The following is a 14,652-nucleotide window of genomic DNA, read 5'->3' on the forward strand; positions in this document are numbered from 1 at the left end:
GCCATTCTCCTGCCTCAGCCTCCTGAGTAGCTGGGACTACAGGCGCCCGCCACTGCGCCCAGCTAATTTTTTGTATTTTTAGTAGAGACGGGATTTCACCGTGGTCTCGATCTCCTGACCTTGTGATCTGCCTGCCTCGGCCTCCCAAAGTGGCTGGGATTACAGGCGTGAGCCACCATGCCCGGCCAATGATCAGACTTCTAAGAAAACCTGTCACTGCTGTCAGGATTCCAGAAGGTCCACTCACCCCGTGGCAGCCGTGGGAGAGCCCTGGGCCAAGGTTTAGGGCCCCGTGGTCATTGCCACCCTCCCGAGGTCAAACTAGGAAAGGGATTTGTTGTGGGGGTGGGGGTGGGGGTGAGGTGGGTAACAGCAAAACAACATAGAAAACAGGGGGTGGCTCTGGTATCAGGAAACACAGGACCAAGACCCGGCACTACCGCTACTATCTATGAGACTTTATCTCTGAAGTAAGTCACAGATCTCTCCCAGCCTCACTTTCTGCCTCTATAAGATGGATACTGAGGCCAGGCGCGGTGGCTCAAGCCTGTAATTCCAGCACTTTGGGAGGCTGAGGCGGGCGGACCACGAGGTCAGGAGATCGAGACCATCCTGGCGAACATGGTGAAACCCCGTCTCTACTAAAAAATACAAAAAACTAGCCGGGTGAGGTGGCGGCGCTTGTAGTCCCAGCTGCTCGGGAGGCTGAGGCAAAGAGAATGGCGTGAATCCGGGAGGCGGAGCTTGCAGTGAGCTGGGATCTGGCCACTGCACTCCAGCCTGGGTGGCAGAGCGAGACTCCGTCTCAAAAAAAAAAAAAAAAAAAAAAAAAAAAGATGGATACTGAAAATCTGCCCTTTTTCAGAAGGTCAAACTGTGTGAGGTGGTGTCTAATTGTAAGGGATATTGTCCATAGCTATGAACTGCCAAAGCCTTCCTCCTTCCTCCCTGGGGGCGTAAAAGGATTTTGGTTGGCATCACCCTGACATTTGGTTGGCATCACTCTGTTCATAGAGACAGCAGCTTCCAAAGCATCAAGACATGGCTTAACCAGAGGGGCTGCTCGCTACTCTATTCTTAGCTAACTAACCTGGAGCCCAGCAGACACCCTGCAGCCCCAGAAGGCCATTGGCTACCCCGGATTCGTGGATCCCCTCCAACTACAGGATGCATTACCTTCCTCAGGGTCCAGGGACATGGTGGCAGAGTCCTTCCACACCTCATGTACAAGTGTGCCATTGTAGACAATGGTCCAGGCTGTCATGTTCACTGTCACTGTCTTCGAATCGCTGCTCAGGTTTTTGAGCAGTAGGACCAGGTTGACTTCTTTGCCCACTGCCAGGATGCCAGTGACCTTGAACTTCCCGCTGATGCTGGACTCCCGTTCCTCTGCTTCCAGACCCATTGAAGACGTTGCGCCAAATGACGCACTGGGTTTAAGTTTCCCCAAAGCCTTTTGGAACACTTGTCTTTCCTGGTCAGAGCCTGTGTGGTGGGAAAAGACAGAAACACGCTAGGGATGTGGTGGCAACCTGGGCAAAGGACAGTATCCTGCCTGGACAGGTGGCCTAGGACTGGTGCTGGCTCCACTGCTGTCCTAGCAGGCATTCGACTTTCGCAGGTCTCCGGCTCACCTGTCTTAACCGGAGACTCACAGACCAGTTGGTCTCTGGCGCTTTTCCAATCAGCTCTAAATTTCCCAAAATCTGTAGAAAAGCTGTATCAGCACCTGTACACAATTACTATGTGGCTTGATCATTTGCTTGTGTGAATTAGGTTAGATTTCATTTTTTTCTGATAAAATGTCTTTTGTGAGACTTAAAAAACAGATAATTTCAAAATAAATCATAAGAACTGAGCTGAAAAAGATTAGAATACATTCATAAGCCAAAAAACGAGGTGATGATTTAAACTGACCTCATTAAAAAATTTTTTTTTGGTAAACCATGTTCTTCTGCCTTGTTTCTAAAGGTGCTTTGAGAGTCAAGGAGTGACATTTTGATCTGTGCTGGTTGACAAGGACTTCCCATGGTCGGTATGGTTCCGAGTTATGACTAGTTGAAATTGTCAAGAGATTTCAGTTTTCAAAACTGCAAGGGCTGGATAAAAATATGGGTTTTCTGACTCTGACTCAGGCTATGGGTGCTGCTGAGTGTGATGGCATAAGGAGCCCACAGAGAATGACAGGGATGTACCTGAAAATGGCTCTCAGGGCACACAGAGCTGAGTAACTGACTGCAAGCCTCTGAGCCAGGGCTGACTGAGCAGTTCACAAAAAGCTTGACCTGAAGATAGATCTAGGAGAAGGTGTTGACCTTCCAGGAACACAGGCAGAGGTACACAAGGAAGAGTGACCATGTTGACATCTGCAGACCATACTTACGGTCTCCCACCTTCCCCAACAACCTGTGAAATACTTAAGGCGCTGGATGACTTCCTTTTCTTTTTTATCTCTTTTCTTTTCTTTCTTTCTTTTTCTTTTTCTTTCTTTCTTTTTTTTTTTTTTTGTGGCAGGGTCTCACTCTGTCACCCAAGCCGTAGTGCAGTGGCATGATCTCAACTCACTGCAACCTCCACCTCTCCACCTCCTGGGCTCAAGAGATTCTCCTGCCTCAGCCTCCCAAGTAGCTGGGATTACAGGCACTCGCCACCAAGCCCAGCTAATTTTTGCATTTTTGGTAGAGACAGGGTTTCACCATGTTGGCCAGGCTGGTCTCAAACTCCTGACCTCAGGTGATTTGCTCGCCTCGGCCTCTCAAAGTGCTGGGATTACAGGCATGAGCCATTCCCCCGGCCAGATGACTTACTGTAAGCATTTTACGATACAGCAAGCCCCCTCCCATAAATTACAAGTGATTTGCAGAGACTTCAGAGGCCAACTCATCCATGCCCATCAAGTTAAGGCCCTAAGAAGAGACACAACTTGTCCAGACCACTCTGAGATGGACTGGGCCAGTCACCTGCAGAGGCAGAGACGGGGCCAGTTCCCTGGTGTCTGGACCTCTGGTCTAAGTTTTCTCCCACACACCCTGCTAAAAAGGAGGCAGGCAGCCAGATTACCTAAGCTGATAGTTTCTGGTGGCCTGGGTTCCTTTTGATGCCTTCCCATCCTCTAGTCCAGTTGTAAATCCAACCCAGAGCTGAAGGCAGTGCACGGATCTGAGCCTTCTGTGCCTGGGACCTTGAAGCAGGTGTGTTTGCACAATGAGGCTTGGAGCCTCGATGCCTATATAGGTCACCTGCTGGGCTTACTCAAGGCTAAGCTTCCTCCTGTTGTTTTCTCCCTTTGCTGTTGCTGTTGCATCAATACGTAGCAACCTATTTTATGGGCTTTTCCTCCCTGGGGCCCTCAGAGAGAAGCTAGAATCATTGGGTAAGAAGATCTGGGCAACATCAGGCAGGGTGATCTATCCCATCATGTAAGGGCTGAGGCATTGCTAGGAGTCCTGCAGGGACCCCCTCCCCTGCCCCCACAATGGACCTACCCATTCTCCATTGTTTAGGAGGTTTGGCTGAGACAGCCAGAGATCAAGGTGTGGGGGTAAGGTAAGGAACCCCACAGGATCATACAGTCATGTAAGCAGCACCTGCAAAATAGTCACCTTGGGAAGTCATTGTTCCAGTGAGGCTATAGAGGTTCAAATTGATAAATAGCAGTGGTGCTATGACTATGTGCCAAGTGCAGTGCCTTGACTATATGCCAGGCACTGCACTTGGCACTTTGTATACCTTAGCTCATTTAAATCCTGCTAAAGACAGGCATTGCTCTTCTCATTCTTCAGGTGAGGAAGCCAGGGCTCAGAGATCAGAGGAAACTTGCTCGAGGCCACACAATTATGGCTGGTAGGGCTGGAGTTCACCTTCCACCCCCGAGTTTTTACTCCCTGGCCCCCTACGCTTGTTTCTACGTCATAACATTGTTGAAAATACTTGTCCTACATCTCCACACCCCCAGCCCATCTGCAGCGTCCTCTGTTGCATCCCCAAGGCCCAGCATGAAGCAAGCACTCAGTAGGGGCTCAGAATATGTTTATTGACTGAGCGAAGGTCTATCTGAGCTCAATCTTCGGAATGACCTGCAGAGGAAGACTGGGGCCAAATTGAGGCCACCAATCTCATAACCCTAAAATTGTGCCTCCAAATGTTCACAAATACCAGCACCCGCTTGGACTTGAAGTCAGACCCCATCGCCTGCGCTCAGCTTTCCTTTTTTGTAAACTCGGCCAACACCAATAGCCAACAGTCACTTAGAGATTCAGGGCTTACTTTAGAGGGTACTGTGTGCACATTTATGAGAATGCTTTTCTTGACCCCTCAGAACGAACTGTGAGGATCAATGGAATGAACCATTTCAAAGCGTTTTAGAAAGAGTGAAATGTTGACCCCATTAAGGAGTGACTGTGGCCTGCAAGAGCAAGCACTAAATTACTGTCGGCTGTTTCTAAAAATGAACTTCGTCTTCAAATGCAGAACTTTTATCATCATTGAGAATCCTCCAAGAGATGCGCTGCTGGTTTCAAAAGCAACCCTGGGAAGCAAATGTAATTGAGTCGAGGCAGCCTCGCAGCAACTGGCCTTCCAAGGTGACTTTAGGGGGACCAGCAATGTATGCGTGCCTGAGATTTCAGGAGCCCGGGCATTCATACCGTGTAGTCACACCTCATCTGGCCTCTTCGGAGACCTCCAAATGTGCACAATGTCTCTAGGTGTCTTTGTCCATTTCTTTGTTCAGATGGTTTTCTCCCTGAGTTTCTCAGAGGCTAGGGGAGCAGATTGATGGAGAAATCTCTCCCAAAGCCCTTGGGGGCCTTTCACGGGGGCCTTGTCTCTCCTTATGATGCTCAGTCATGGTGCTGTCACCCTAGCTGTGCAGTTGAGACAGGGACACAGCTGGGGATGGGCTGGGTTGGGTTGACAGTCACCCGTGCCCTGCAGCAAACTTCCACTGGCACAGCAGCTGCCCATGATGGTTTTGTTCCCTCTGGAAACAGTGCTGGAAGGTGGGGGTTAGGTGCTAGGGAACAATCCTATCATTCAGGCAGAACTGGCTGCCAGTGCGGGGGAGGGTGAGGCCTTTTCTCCTCTCCACCCTCAGAGCCATCCTCCCACAATAGAACCCCCCGCAGCACTGCCCCACCAGCGTCCCTCCTACCTTCTGGGTACTTGTACTTGTCCGTGACGTCCATGCGAGCGTTACTTCCCACTGCCTTGGTGCTGATGTACCTGCCAATGGTGCGAGTGTCCACGGAATTCTTTGTCTGTTTGCCGGTGGTGTTATCATACAGCCAGGTGATGCGGTCGGCATTCACCTCCGCGAAGATAAAGGGCATGTCGAAGCTCAGGTTCACATCACCCTCTCGAATACCAATGACCGAAGCGGGGCCGCACTGGAACACCCCTGGAGGCCAAGATGCAGAGGCTGGATACATGCCAAGGCCACAGCCTGCCCAGTGCCCAGTTCCCCAGGGCCTTCCAGGACTCCTGCAAAGCCCTGCCTCTGCCCCGCCCAAATTCCTTTATCCCTGAGTGTATGTCCCACTCATTTGGCATTCCGCAGAGACCCTCCTGGGCTATTATTCTCTTGCTGGTCAGACTCAACCTCTACATAAGACTACACAATTCTGCATTCCGGGTGCCTAATCCATGCTGACCCACTGTCCTTGGTCTGTTTCCTAAAGAGGAAAGTCTTGCTGTCTCGTTCTCAGGGTGGCTGCCTCTTTTCTACCTCTGCAAATCATTCTGACCTAGAAGCTCATCACTTTCCTATTAGAAGACTTCCCTGAACAGGCGGCCTGCAGGGACCTCTTGTTCCTCTGAGTTCCCAAGCCTGACCATTTCTTCCCTCTTCTTAGCACTCAGCATAGGAAGCTTAGATAGATAGATAGATAAATAGATAGATAGATAGATAGATAGATAGATAGATAGATAGATAGATAGTGACTTTCATCTTTTTTCACCACAACCCCTAGAAAGAAATACATTTGACATCTTGGCACACATGTGATACAGAAACAAAAGTTTCACAGGATAATGGTCTTTAGTCTAACTATATCTAATGAGCCTTCATAGTTTATGTTCTTTTCCCCACTTTTCATTCCATTCAATTTCATTTTTCTTTCCTAAAATGATGGCCACAACCCACTAACTAGATTTTATAACCACTAATGTGTCACAATGAAACTTTCAGAAAATAGTGGCCTAGCAAACGTCTCAGTTACCTCCAAGTCCCCAAATCTAGTAGCATGCACTGATTCTGGTAGAGGAGCTAGGGGTTGGGGGGTGGGGTAAGACTTAATTTTCATTGTTAGTCCTTTTAGAATAGTTTGAATTTTTTTCAACTGCATGCACGTATTACTTCATAAATCACTTTAAAAAAAAATTTTTTTTGAGACGGAGTCTTGCTCTGTCTCCCAGGCCGGAGTGCCATGGTGTGATCTCGGCTCACGGCAACCTGTTTCCTGAGTTCCAGCGATTCCCCCTCCTCAGCCTCCCAAGTAGCTGGGATTACAGGCATGTGCCATCATGCCTGGCTAATTTTATATTTTTAGTAGAGACGGGGTTTCACCATGTTGGTCAGGCTGATCCCAAACTCCTGATCTCAAGTGATCCACCCTCCTCAGCCTCCCAAAATGCTGAGATTACAGGTGTGAGCCACCATGCCCAGTCCCATATATCACTTTTTAATGTTTCAAAAAACAATTGAAAATGAGGGTAACAGACAAGACATGCTCTACAGGTCAGAGAAGGGAAGAAGAAAGGCTCCTGGAGAACCTGGGACCCAACCCCTGATGGGGCAGGAGACAGAGGGAGGCCAGAGGAGGAAGCAGAGGCCCGGGATGGGGATGGCAGAGGCGGCCTGCCTAAGGGGGAGCTTCGTGTGCCAGAGGGAGCTGCTGTGGGTGGTGACCAGTGGAGAACGTGGAGTAAACCCCAAGGGCAACAGGGAACCACAAATTTTCTGTGCTGGGAAGAAGAGGCTGCTGCAGTTGGTGCAGGAAAATCATTACTGGCAGAGGAAGACTGCTCTCCCTGCTCACCTGGCCTGTGCCAAGGCTCTGTGCAGCAACAGTGGCCACTGTGGGTGCAGGGCAGGCACTCATTTAAACAGCAGCCTGAGTCACACAAAATTAGCAGGGGAGATCTATTTTTAAACTATTTTTGTTTTAAGCCCATCATGCACTCCAGAGGGAGAGAGCTTTGGAGTTACTTCCCTATGCTGCTGTCCACAGCTGTAAATAACTGTGAGGCTCACGACTTAGAACCACACCCAGAGAAGTTACCTTGGCTTCTTTCCTGCGGGGTAGCATCCAACACCTGCCATCCACCGTACGAGGGACCCAGGTCAGACCTCACAAACCAGCCTTCATTCCAGACATGGAAATTCCTGCAGATAGAACCAGAGACTGCAGCGCTTGCCCAAGACCACACAGCAGATGAGTGGCAAGACAGCACATCTTCGCCCCGACAGTGCAGCACAACAACGTGCATTGAGTGAGTTTGTCCTGTGACAGCTGTTATGCTAAGTCCTGGTGAGCATCGTCTCGTGGAAATCCTCACAGCACTGTGAAATGGGTACCATTTTTATGCCCGTTTTATAAAAAGGGAAACTTGGGCTCAGAGAAGTTAAGCAGCTAACAATGGTAGGGTCAAAATGTGGACCCATGTACGTCTAACTCAAAAGTCAAAGCCTTGATCAGCATGCACCTTTCTTTTCTTTCCTTTTTTTTTTTTTTTTTTTGTAGGGGGGGTCGCGCCTTGCCCCCCAGGCTGGAGTGCAGTGGCCGGATCTCAGCTCACTGCAAGCTCTGCCTCCCGGGTTTATGCCATTCTCCTGCCTCAGCCTCCCAAGTAGCTGGGACTACAGGCGCCGCCACCTCGCCCGGCTAGTTTTTGGTATTTTTTTTAGTAGAGACGGGGTTTCACCGTGTTAGCCAGGATGGTCTCGATCTCCTGACCTCGTGATCCGCCCGTCTCAGCCTCCCAAAGTGCTGGGATTACAGGCTTGAGCCACCGCGCCCGGCCATAGCATGCACCTTTCTAAGGAGCAGAATGAATACAGAGTGGAGCCAGCCACTCAGGGACAAACCCACACAGCTTTCTCCCTGTGCCTGGCGGGTTATGCTTCTGTGCTCTGTGTGGGCCGAAAATGAATGGGGTTGCTGCAGGAGTGACTGGCCTACCTAAGAGCCACACCGTCTCTTGGCTGGGATCTGAACTGAAGAATGACATCTGCCAGTCCTCAAATGTTCTTCATCTTGTGTCTCAGTTTGTAAGCCTCAGTCACCACTCACCCCTCGCCAGGCACAACCAGGTAGCCAAGGTCTTACTCATTCTGTCCCCCAATTCTGCCCTCTTCTCTCTTCTCCACTCCCATGGAAACTACAGTCACGCTGGTCTTAGCACTTTTCAGTTCAACATGAAGAAAACATAAGTTCGACATAAATCCAAGTTCTAGTCAATCTGGAAAAAAAATTTCTTTCTTTCTTTTTTTTTTTTTTGTTGAGACGGAGTCTCGCTCTGTCGCCCAGGCTGGAGTGCGGTGGCACAATCTCGGCTCACTGCAAGCTCCACCTCCTGGGTTCACACCATTCTCCTGCCTCAGCCTCCTGAGTAGCTGGGACTACAGGCGCCCGCCACCGCGCCTGGCTAATTTTTTGTAATTTTAGTGGAGACGGGATTTCACCATGTTAGCCAGGATGGTCTCCAGCTCCTGACCTCATGATCTGCCTGCCTTGACCTTCCAAAGTGCTGGGATTACAGGTGTGAACCACCACACCCGGTCAAAAAAAAATATTTCTATACTCATAAGGTGGAAAAGATAGTTCTAAGCAGACCACCCATTTCAGAGGCCATAAAGGAAGAGACTCATATATTTGAGTATGTAAAAATATTGAAATTACATGTAAACAAAAAACCTGTAGTTCTGTTTTTGGTATGGAGGATAAGCTCAAAACAGATTAATCTTTTTGCATATAATGAGAAACTGTGGGGGGAAAAATGAAAAACTAGAAAAGACACCTGAGCATGATCAAAGCACGATGATTTTGGAGAGGAATCAGAACGTGGAGAAGCTGCACTTTGTATGAGTTTGCTCTAAGGAAAGGCCACAGTTGGGGTAAAGTACATGGAGCAAGAACTCGACAGGCAGCCCACAGCTTTCTGACCTGAGGAACCAGGAACAGAGCCTGAACCAACTTGGGTTGCTGGAGAGTGAGGGGGGGAATTCTGGAAAGAGTCGAGGAAGCTGCCCAAACCTCTGGGTGACCCTCAGTCATGCATGGATGAGACAGACCACGAGCCGTTCAGCTGGAGATAAAAGTACTGAACTGAGAGCAGAGCCACTGTCTACTGCAGGGGAAACAATTTGCACGTTAAGTCACCCAAGATAAGCAGCTAAAACAAGATAACAGAATTCAGACACATGCAACATCTGGCGTATGAGCCAAAATTACTCAACAAGCAAAGAACCAGGAAAATGTGGTTTATCCTCAAGGGCAAAGACAATCCACAGAGATCAACCATAAAATAATCCAGATGTTGGAATTGTTGGACGAAGACTAAAGCAGCTACGAGAGCTAGGCTCAATGAAATAAAGGAAAATATGCTCATAACGAATGAAAAGAGATAAACTTTGGGCAGAGAAACAGAAAATATGAAAAAAGAACCAAATGGAAAATTTTTAACTGGAAAAAAGAGCAATATCTGAAATTAAATGATAAATAAACTTATTAGCAGGATAGAGATGACAGAGGAAAGAGTTAATACATTTGAAGATAGATGACTAGAAATTATCCAGTTTGAAGGCAGTGAGACAAATGATTGAAAAAAATCAATAAAGCAGAGAAAATATATCCAACATACATGCAAGGGATTTACTGTATCAATATTGTAATGTACTTACAAATTGATAAGAGAAAGCATACTTTCCTTGAACTAAGTGATGAAAAAATAAGAAATAGAAAAAGAAAAACATGCCCATAAATAGCAATGAGCAGGCAATTTTTATAAGAAATACGAATAACCACCGAACATATGAGAATAGTTTTAACCTCAGTACTATTAAAAGAAAATTAAAATGACAAAGAGATAATATGACAGAGATACATAGATGACAGCTATTAGACTGACAGAGATTAAAGCATAGGGTGATACTCATTGTGGTGCTCATTCCGGGTGGGAAAACAAGCACTGTCATACCCCACTGGTGGGAGTTTAAATTGCTATGACCTCTGTGGAAAGCAATTTGGCAACGAGTATAAAAACCTTTAAAAATCTACATACTCACTGAGCCAGCAGGTCCACATCTAGGAATTTATCCCATGGAAAAACTCACGTAAGTGCACATAGATGTATATCTACAGGTGTCCACCAAGGCATTGTTTGTAATAGCAAAAGTGTTGGAGCAAAGGTTCAGCAACAAGGGAATTGGCAGACAAATGGTGGCAGAGCCATGGAATGGGATATCAAACGGCTGTCAAAAAGAACAAGCCAAATCAATCTAGTACTTACATGGAGAGATGTCTAACAGATATCATGAAATAAGAAAATCAGTGTGACCAAACATCATATGTTCTCACTCATAAGTCTAGCTAAGCTACGAGGATGCAAAGGCATGAGAATGATGCAATGGACTTTGGGGACTCAGAGAGAAAAGATGGGAAGGGGGTGAGAGATAAAAGACTACAAATTGGGTTCAGTGTATACTGCTCGGGAGATGGGTGCACCAAAATCTCACAAATCGCCACTAAAGAACTTATGTAACCAAATACCACTTGTTCCCCAAAAACCTACGGAAATAAAAAAGGAAAAAGAAAAAACACCTATGTGTATATATGTAGATGTATGATAATCCATTTGTTAAAAAATTATACATAAAACATTGGAGAAAATTAGTCTCCAATAATTCTATTTTCTTAGATATCCACCATGAACAGTTTGGTGTATGTATCATACATAGAGTGCATACAAACTAAGTTTTATGTTACTTATTTCTGTAATGTTTTTATTTTCTATCATGTGAATTACTCATTACTTCTATAATTAGAAAATATACATAAGTTGTATGATCATAGCTAACACAGTGTTAACACAGAAAGTTGTGTTCTAACTGCGTTATTGCATATATTAACTTACAACACCTTAAAAGACAGAAATAATTATTATTCCCCATTCAACATCTCTGGAAAACCGAGGTTCAGAGAAGTTAAGTGACTTGAGAGGTCTTACAGTGAGTAATTAAGCAGGGTGGGATTTGAATCCAGGCAGATGGGGTTAAAAAAGGGAAACAGGTTAACGGTAGGTTCCATTTTATGTAACTTGATTTTACATCGGTTCCATTCCATATAACAGAATATGATGCATTTCTGATGTATTTGAAATGATCTTATTTTTGAAGATTTTTTAATGACGTGGGGGAATGCTCATGATATAATGTTTAGTGAAAAAAACATGACTAAAACTACAGGTGAAGTGGTTGGTTTCGAGGTGTGGGAAAACATGGGATGTATCTATTATATGCTCTGCCTTCTACTCATGCCTTGTAAAATGTATCATCCCAGTTCTATAAATAATAATAACTCATAGAGAAAAGATGAATGGAAAACTACCAAGTGTTGAAGATACGTGAATAAGATCATAAATGATTTTTATTTCTTTATGTATTTTGAATTTTTCTATAATTATTTTTAAAAGGGCATCATAAAAATGATCTCCAGGACCCTGGAAGTCTTTTTGGACAGGCCTTCATGGTTGGTTAGAACTCACCAAGGAGAAGGCAAGGGAAGAAGTGTGGGAAGATGGTCCTAGGTGGGTGAAAGGGGCAAGGGAGGGATGAGAAAGTAAGTGAGAACACCAAGTTTCACACTCAGTTTGCTCCTGGCAGAGCAACTGAGGGGAAGCGCAGGTTGGTTAAAAAAAAGAAAAAGTGATAAGTAGCTGTATTTTAATACTTGCTTGCAAGGCAGGAATTTAAGGCAGAGCAGATAACAACTACATCCTGGTTCCTCCCTCATGCAAAAGTCAGCCACTTCAGTTATACAGAAATATTTGGGATGTGCGTCTTTCTGATGCCCAGTGGTGCCATGTGGAAATTCCGGTGTGAGTTTCTGGTTGTGTGCCACACTCTCTCCCACCCCTCAACCTCGGGCTCCACTCCTTTCCTGGGGGTTTCAGGAGCAGGAGCTCAGGAGAGGACAGACTGTGGACATCAGAACTACCCGAGGCATTTATTAAAAAGTACAGATTTCTGCTGCTCTCATCTTTCCCCACCCATATTAATTCTGATGCAGTCTTTGACGTTTATAAACCACTGCTCTACAGACACCAACTATGCTATGCTTACCTCTGAATTCACAGAGTTAGGAGACCTTGCCTAGAAAGTGGCCCCAAACCCCACCCTTCTGTAGGTAAACTCCCATTTGTCCACCCAAATTTTGTTCAGATACTACCTCTGCCAAAAAAGCCTTTCCTGACACGCCGAGAGAGTGCCAACCATACCTCTGTGCTGTCTCTGAATCTTGCAAGTAATTCATTGATTTCATTGCAACTCCATAATTGCCAAGCTTTTAATGCAGCTGTAAACTCCTCTATTCAGTCTCTAAGGCCCAGTTATAAAACAAAACAAATAAACGAAAACCCTCCTCCAGCACATCTTGTTCCTCTTGGTGCCCAGAGTCCAGTGCAGGTGTGCATGGAATCACGTTTGCTGAATTGAATTGTTTCTGGGCTGAAAGCACTCTCTGTCCCTTCCTCACTAAGGCCTAGGAGCCAGTTCAGGACTAGTGGAAGCAGGTATTCAGAGACAGCGGCCGTGGAGAGATGGCATGAGGAGCCAGGGGCTTGGCTGAGGTGTAGGTGCTGACAGCTGGAGGCACCGCCTGACTCCACCTCCTTGGCAGGGCTGGGCAATCTCTAGGTGCCTTCTACCTCAGAGTTCCGCAAAGTCTACAGGTAGAGTCAGATCTATGACTCTAGAAATTGGGGGATCAAGTCAAATGAATGAAGAAAACAAGCCAGAAAATTCAAGATAATTTGACTAGACTGTTCTAAATCATTCGGCTGCTGCTCAGTGGCTGAATAGGCTTCAGAGACCTCCTGTGCAGTGGCCCCGAAGGAGGACATCTCAAAGAGGCATCCCAAACTAAGCTCCCCCGAAAAGTGTCCTGACTCGGAAGACAGTGACTACTCCGGAGCTGTGCACCTCTTAAGCCAAACCACTAGCATGAGCAAAGTGGTTTAGAAAAAAATTTACCCCACTGGCTGCTGTGGATCTGATTAAAAGAAAGTCCTAGAAAATGTCACTGAGGTCCCCTGATCTGGCCCTTTGTTTTACAAGTGGGAAATTGAGGTGTAGCAAAGGCAAGGAACTTACATAATGTTATGCGCTTAAGAGTGTCTACATGTCTTCCAGTGTTTAATCTTAGACAGCTTACTTCTCTCAGGGCCTTTGTTTTCTCATCCATAAAAAATAAATTGGGGATGAAAATAACAATGCCTACGTCATTTGTGAAGACGAAATGTAAGCACTTAGAACAGTACCTGGCACACAACAATTGCTCAACAAATTATTAGTTGCTGCTGTTACTATTACTAAGCACTTCTATGCTTAACCTCCCTTGATTCTCACATCCTATTACTTTAGGCAAATCTGGGCACGGTTCCAAAGCATTCAACACTTTCTGGTAACGTACAAAGATTCATATCAGAGGCTTTCTGTCCAAACTCCAGTTGCCCTTATAATAACAGCTTAGTAATTTCACTCCAAGCAGAAACTGGCTCTTGGTTTAGCTCTCCCCTGCATGGGATTTAATGGGGAAGGAACAGTAGGGCTCCCTTGGTTGGGAGGGCTAGCTCTCTTATAGAAAGTGGAATGGGCTGAAACTCCAGAGAATTTAAAAGTTTAAGCTGGCAAAGGACTTAAGAAATCATCTAGTCCTAGGCCGACCCTTATATTTCACATATGAAGAAACTTGGGACCAGAAGGATAAATTGCCTTGCACAAGCCTCATAGCAATTTGGTAGTAGGGCTGGAGCTAGTGCTTCAGACTCCCTGTCCTCATGCCCTCCAGGGCTGGCTCCCCCAACCATCAGCTATAGGGAATGGTGTAGGGAGTAACTATCAGCTCCCTTGGCTTTCTGAGAAGGTTCAGAAAAGGGGAGAGGAAGGGAGGAGTGACAAGATCCTCAGGAACAGTCAGAGCTTCTGCACCTGGCCCCCTCCCATGAGGTCACAGAAGTTACCAGGGAGCCATCCTGGAATGTCTCCATCAGCTCCTACTTGTCCCAAAGGTGATGTTAAGCTGATGTGGGGGGCAGTGTGAATCACTAACCAGGAGACCTGGGTTCTAATTCTAAATTTAGCTTAAAAGCCTCACTTTCCCACTTCCAGGACGCCTTCCTTGAGGATTTCCTCCAAGTTCCCAGTATCCTTGTCTTAATCACTTGTCTGGGCATCACACACCATGCTGTGTTGCTAATTAGCCTCTAATAATGGCTTCCCCACCCCTTGTCTCCTAACAGCACCATAAATGCTTTCAGTGGAGGAACTGAGACTTAAGCTTTCCATGTCCCTGCAGTTCCTAGTGTACAGGATAATCACAGAAAGGACATGCTGAGGGGACCCCCAACTTGTCTGACCAACCATCTCCTTTTGTA

At 46.4% G+C, this 14,652-nt stretch overlaps 1 protein-coding gene across 1 annotated transcript in view; it reads right to left on the bottom strand.

Annotated features, from left to right (window-relative positions):
- The window catches only part of TGM3 (transglutaminase 3), an 83,408-nt gene that overhangs the window by 9,096 nt on the left and 59,660 nt on the right, over positions 1-14,652 (bottom strand). The window contains exons 9-11 of the mRNA XM_023220203.2: positions 7,281-7,384; positions 5,153-5,398; positions 1,177-1,485 (exon numbers count right to left, since the gene is read on the bottom strand). Coding sequence (XP_023075971.2) covers positions 1,177-1,485; positions 5,153-5,398; positions 7,281-7,384 — 659 coding nt within the window. The remainder of the gene's footprint in view (positions 1-1,176; positions 1,486-5,152; positions 5,399-7,280; positions 7,385-14,652) is intronic.

The sequence above is a fragment of the Piliocolobus tephrosceles genome, chromosome 20 (genome assembly GCF_002776525.5).
Source record: "Piliocolobus tephrosceles isolate RC106 chromosome 20, ASM277652v3, whole genome shotgun sequence".
In the NCBI taxonomy this organism is placed as follows: Eukaryota; Metazoa; Chordata; class Mammalia; order Primates; family Cercopithecidae; genus Piliocolobus; species Piliocolobus tephrosceles.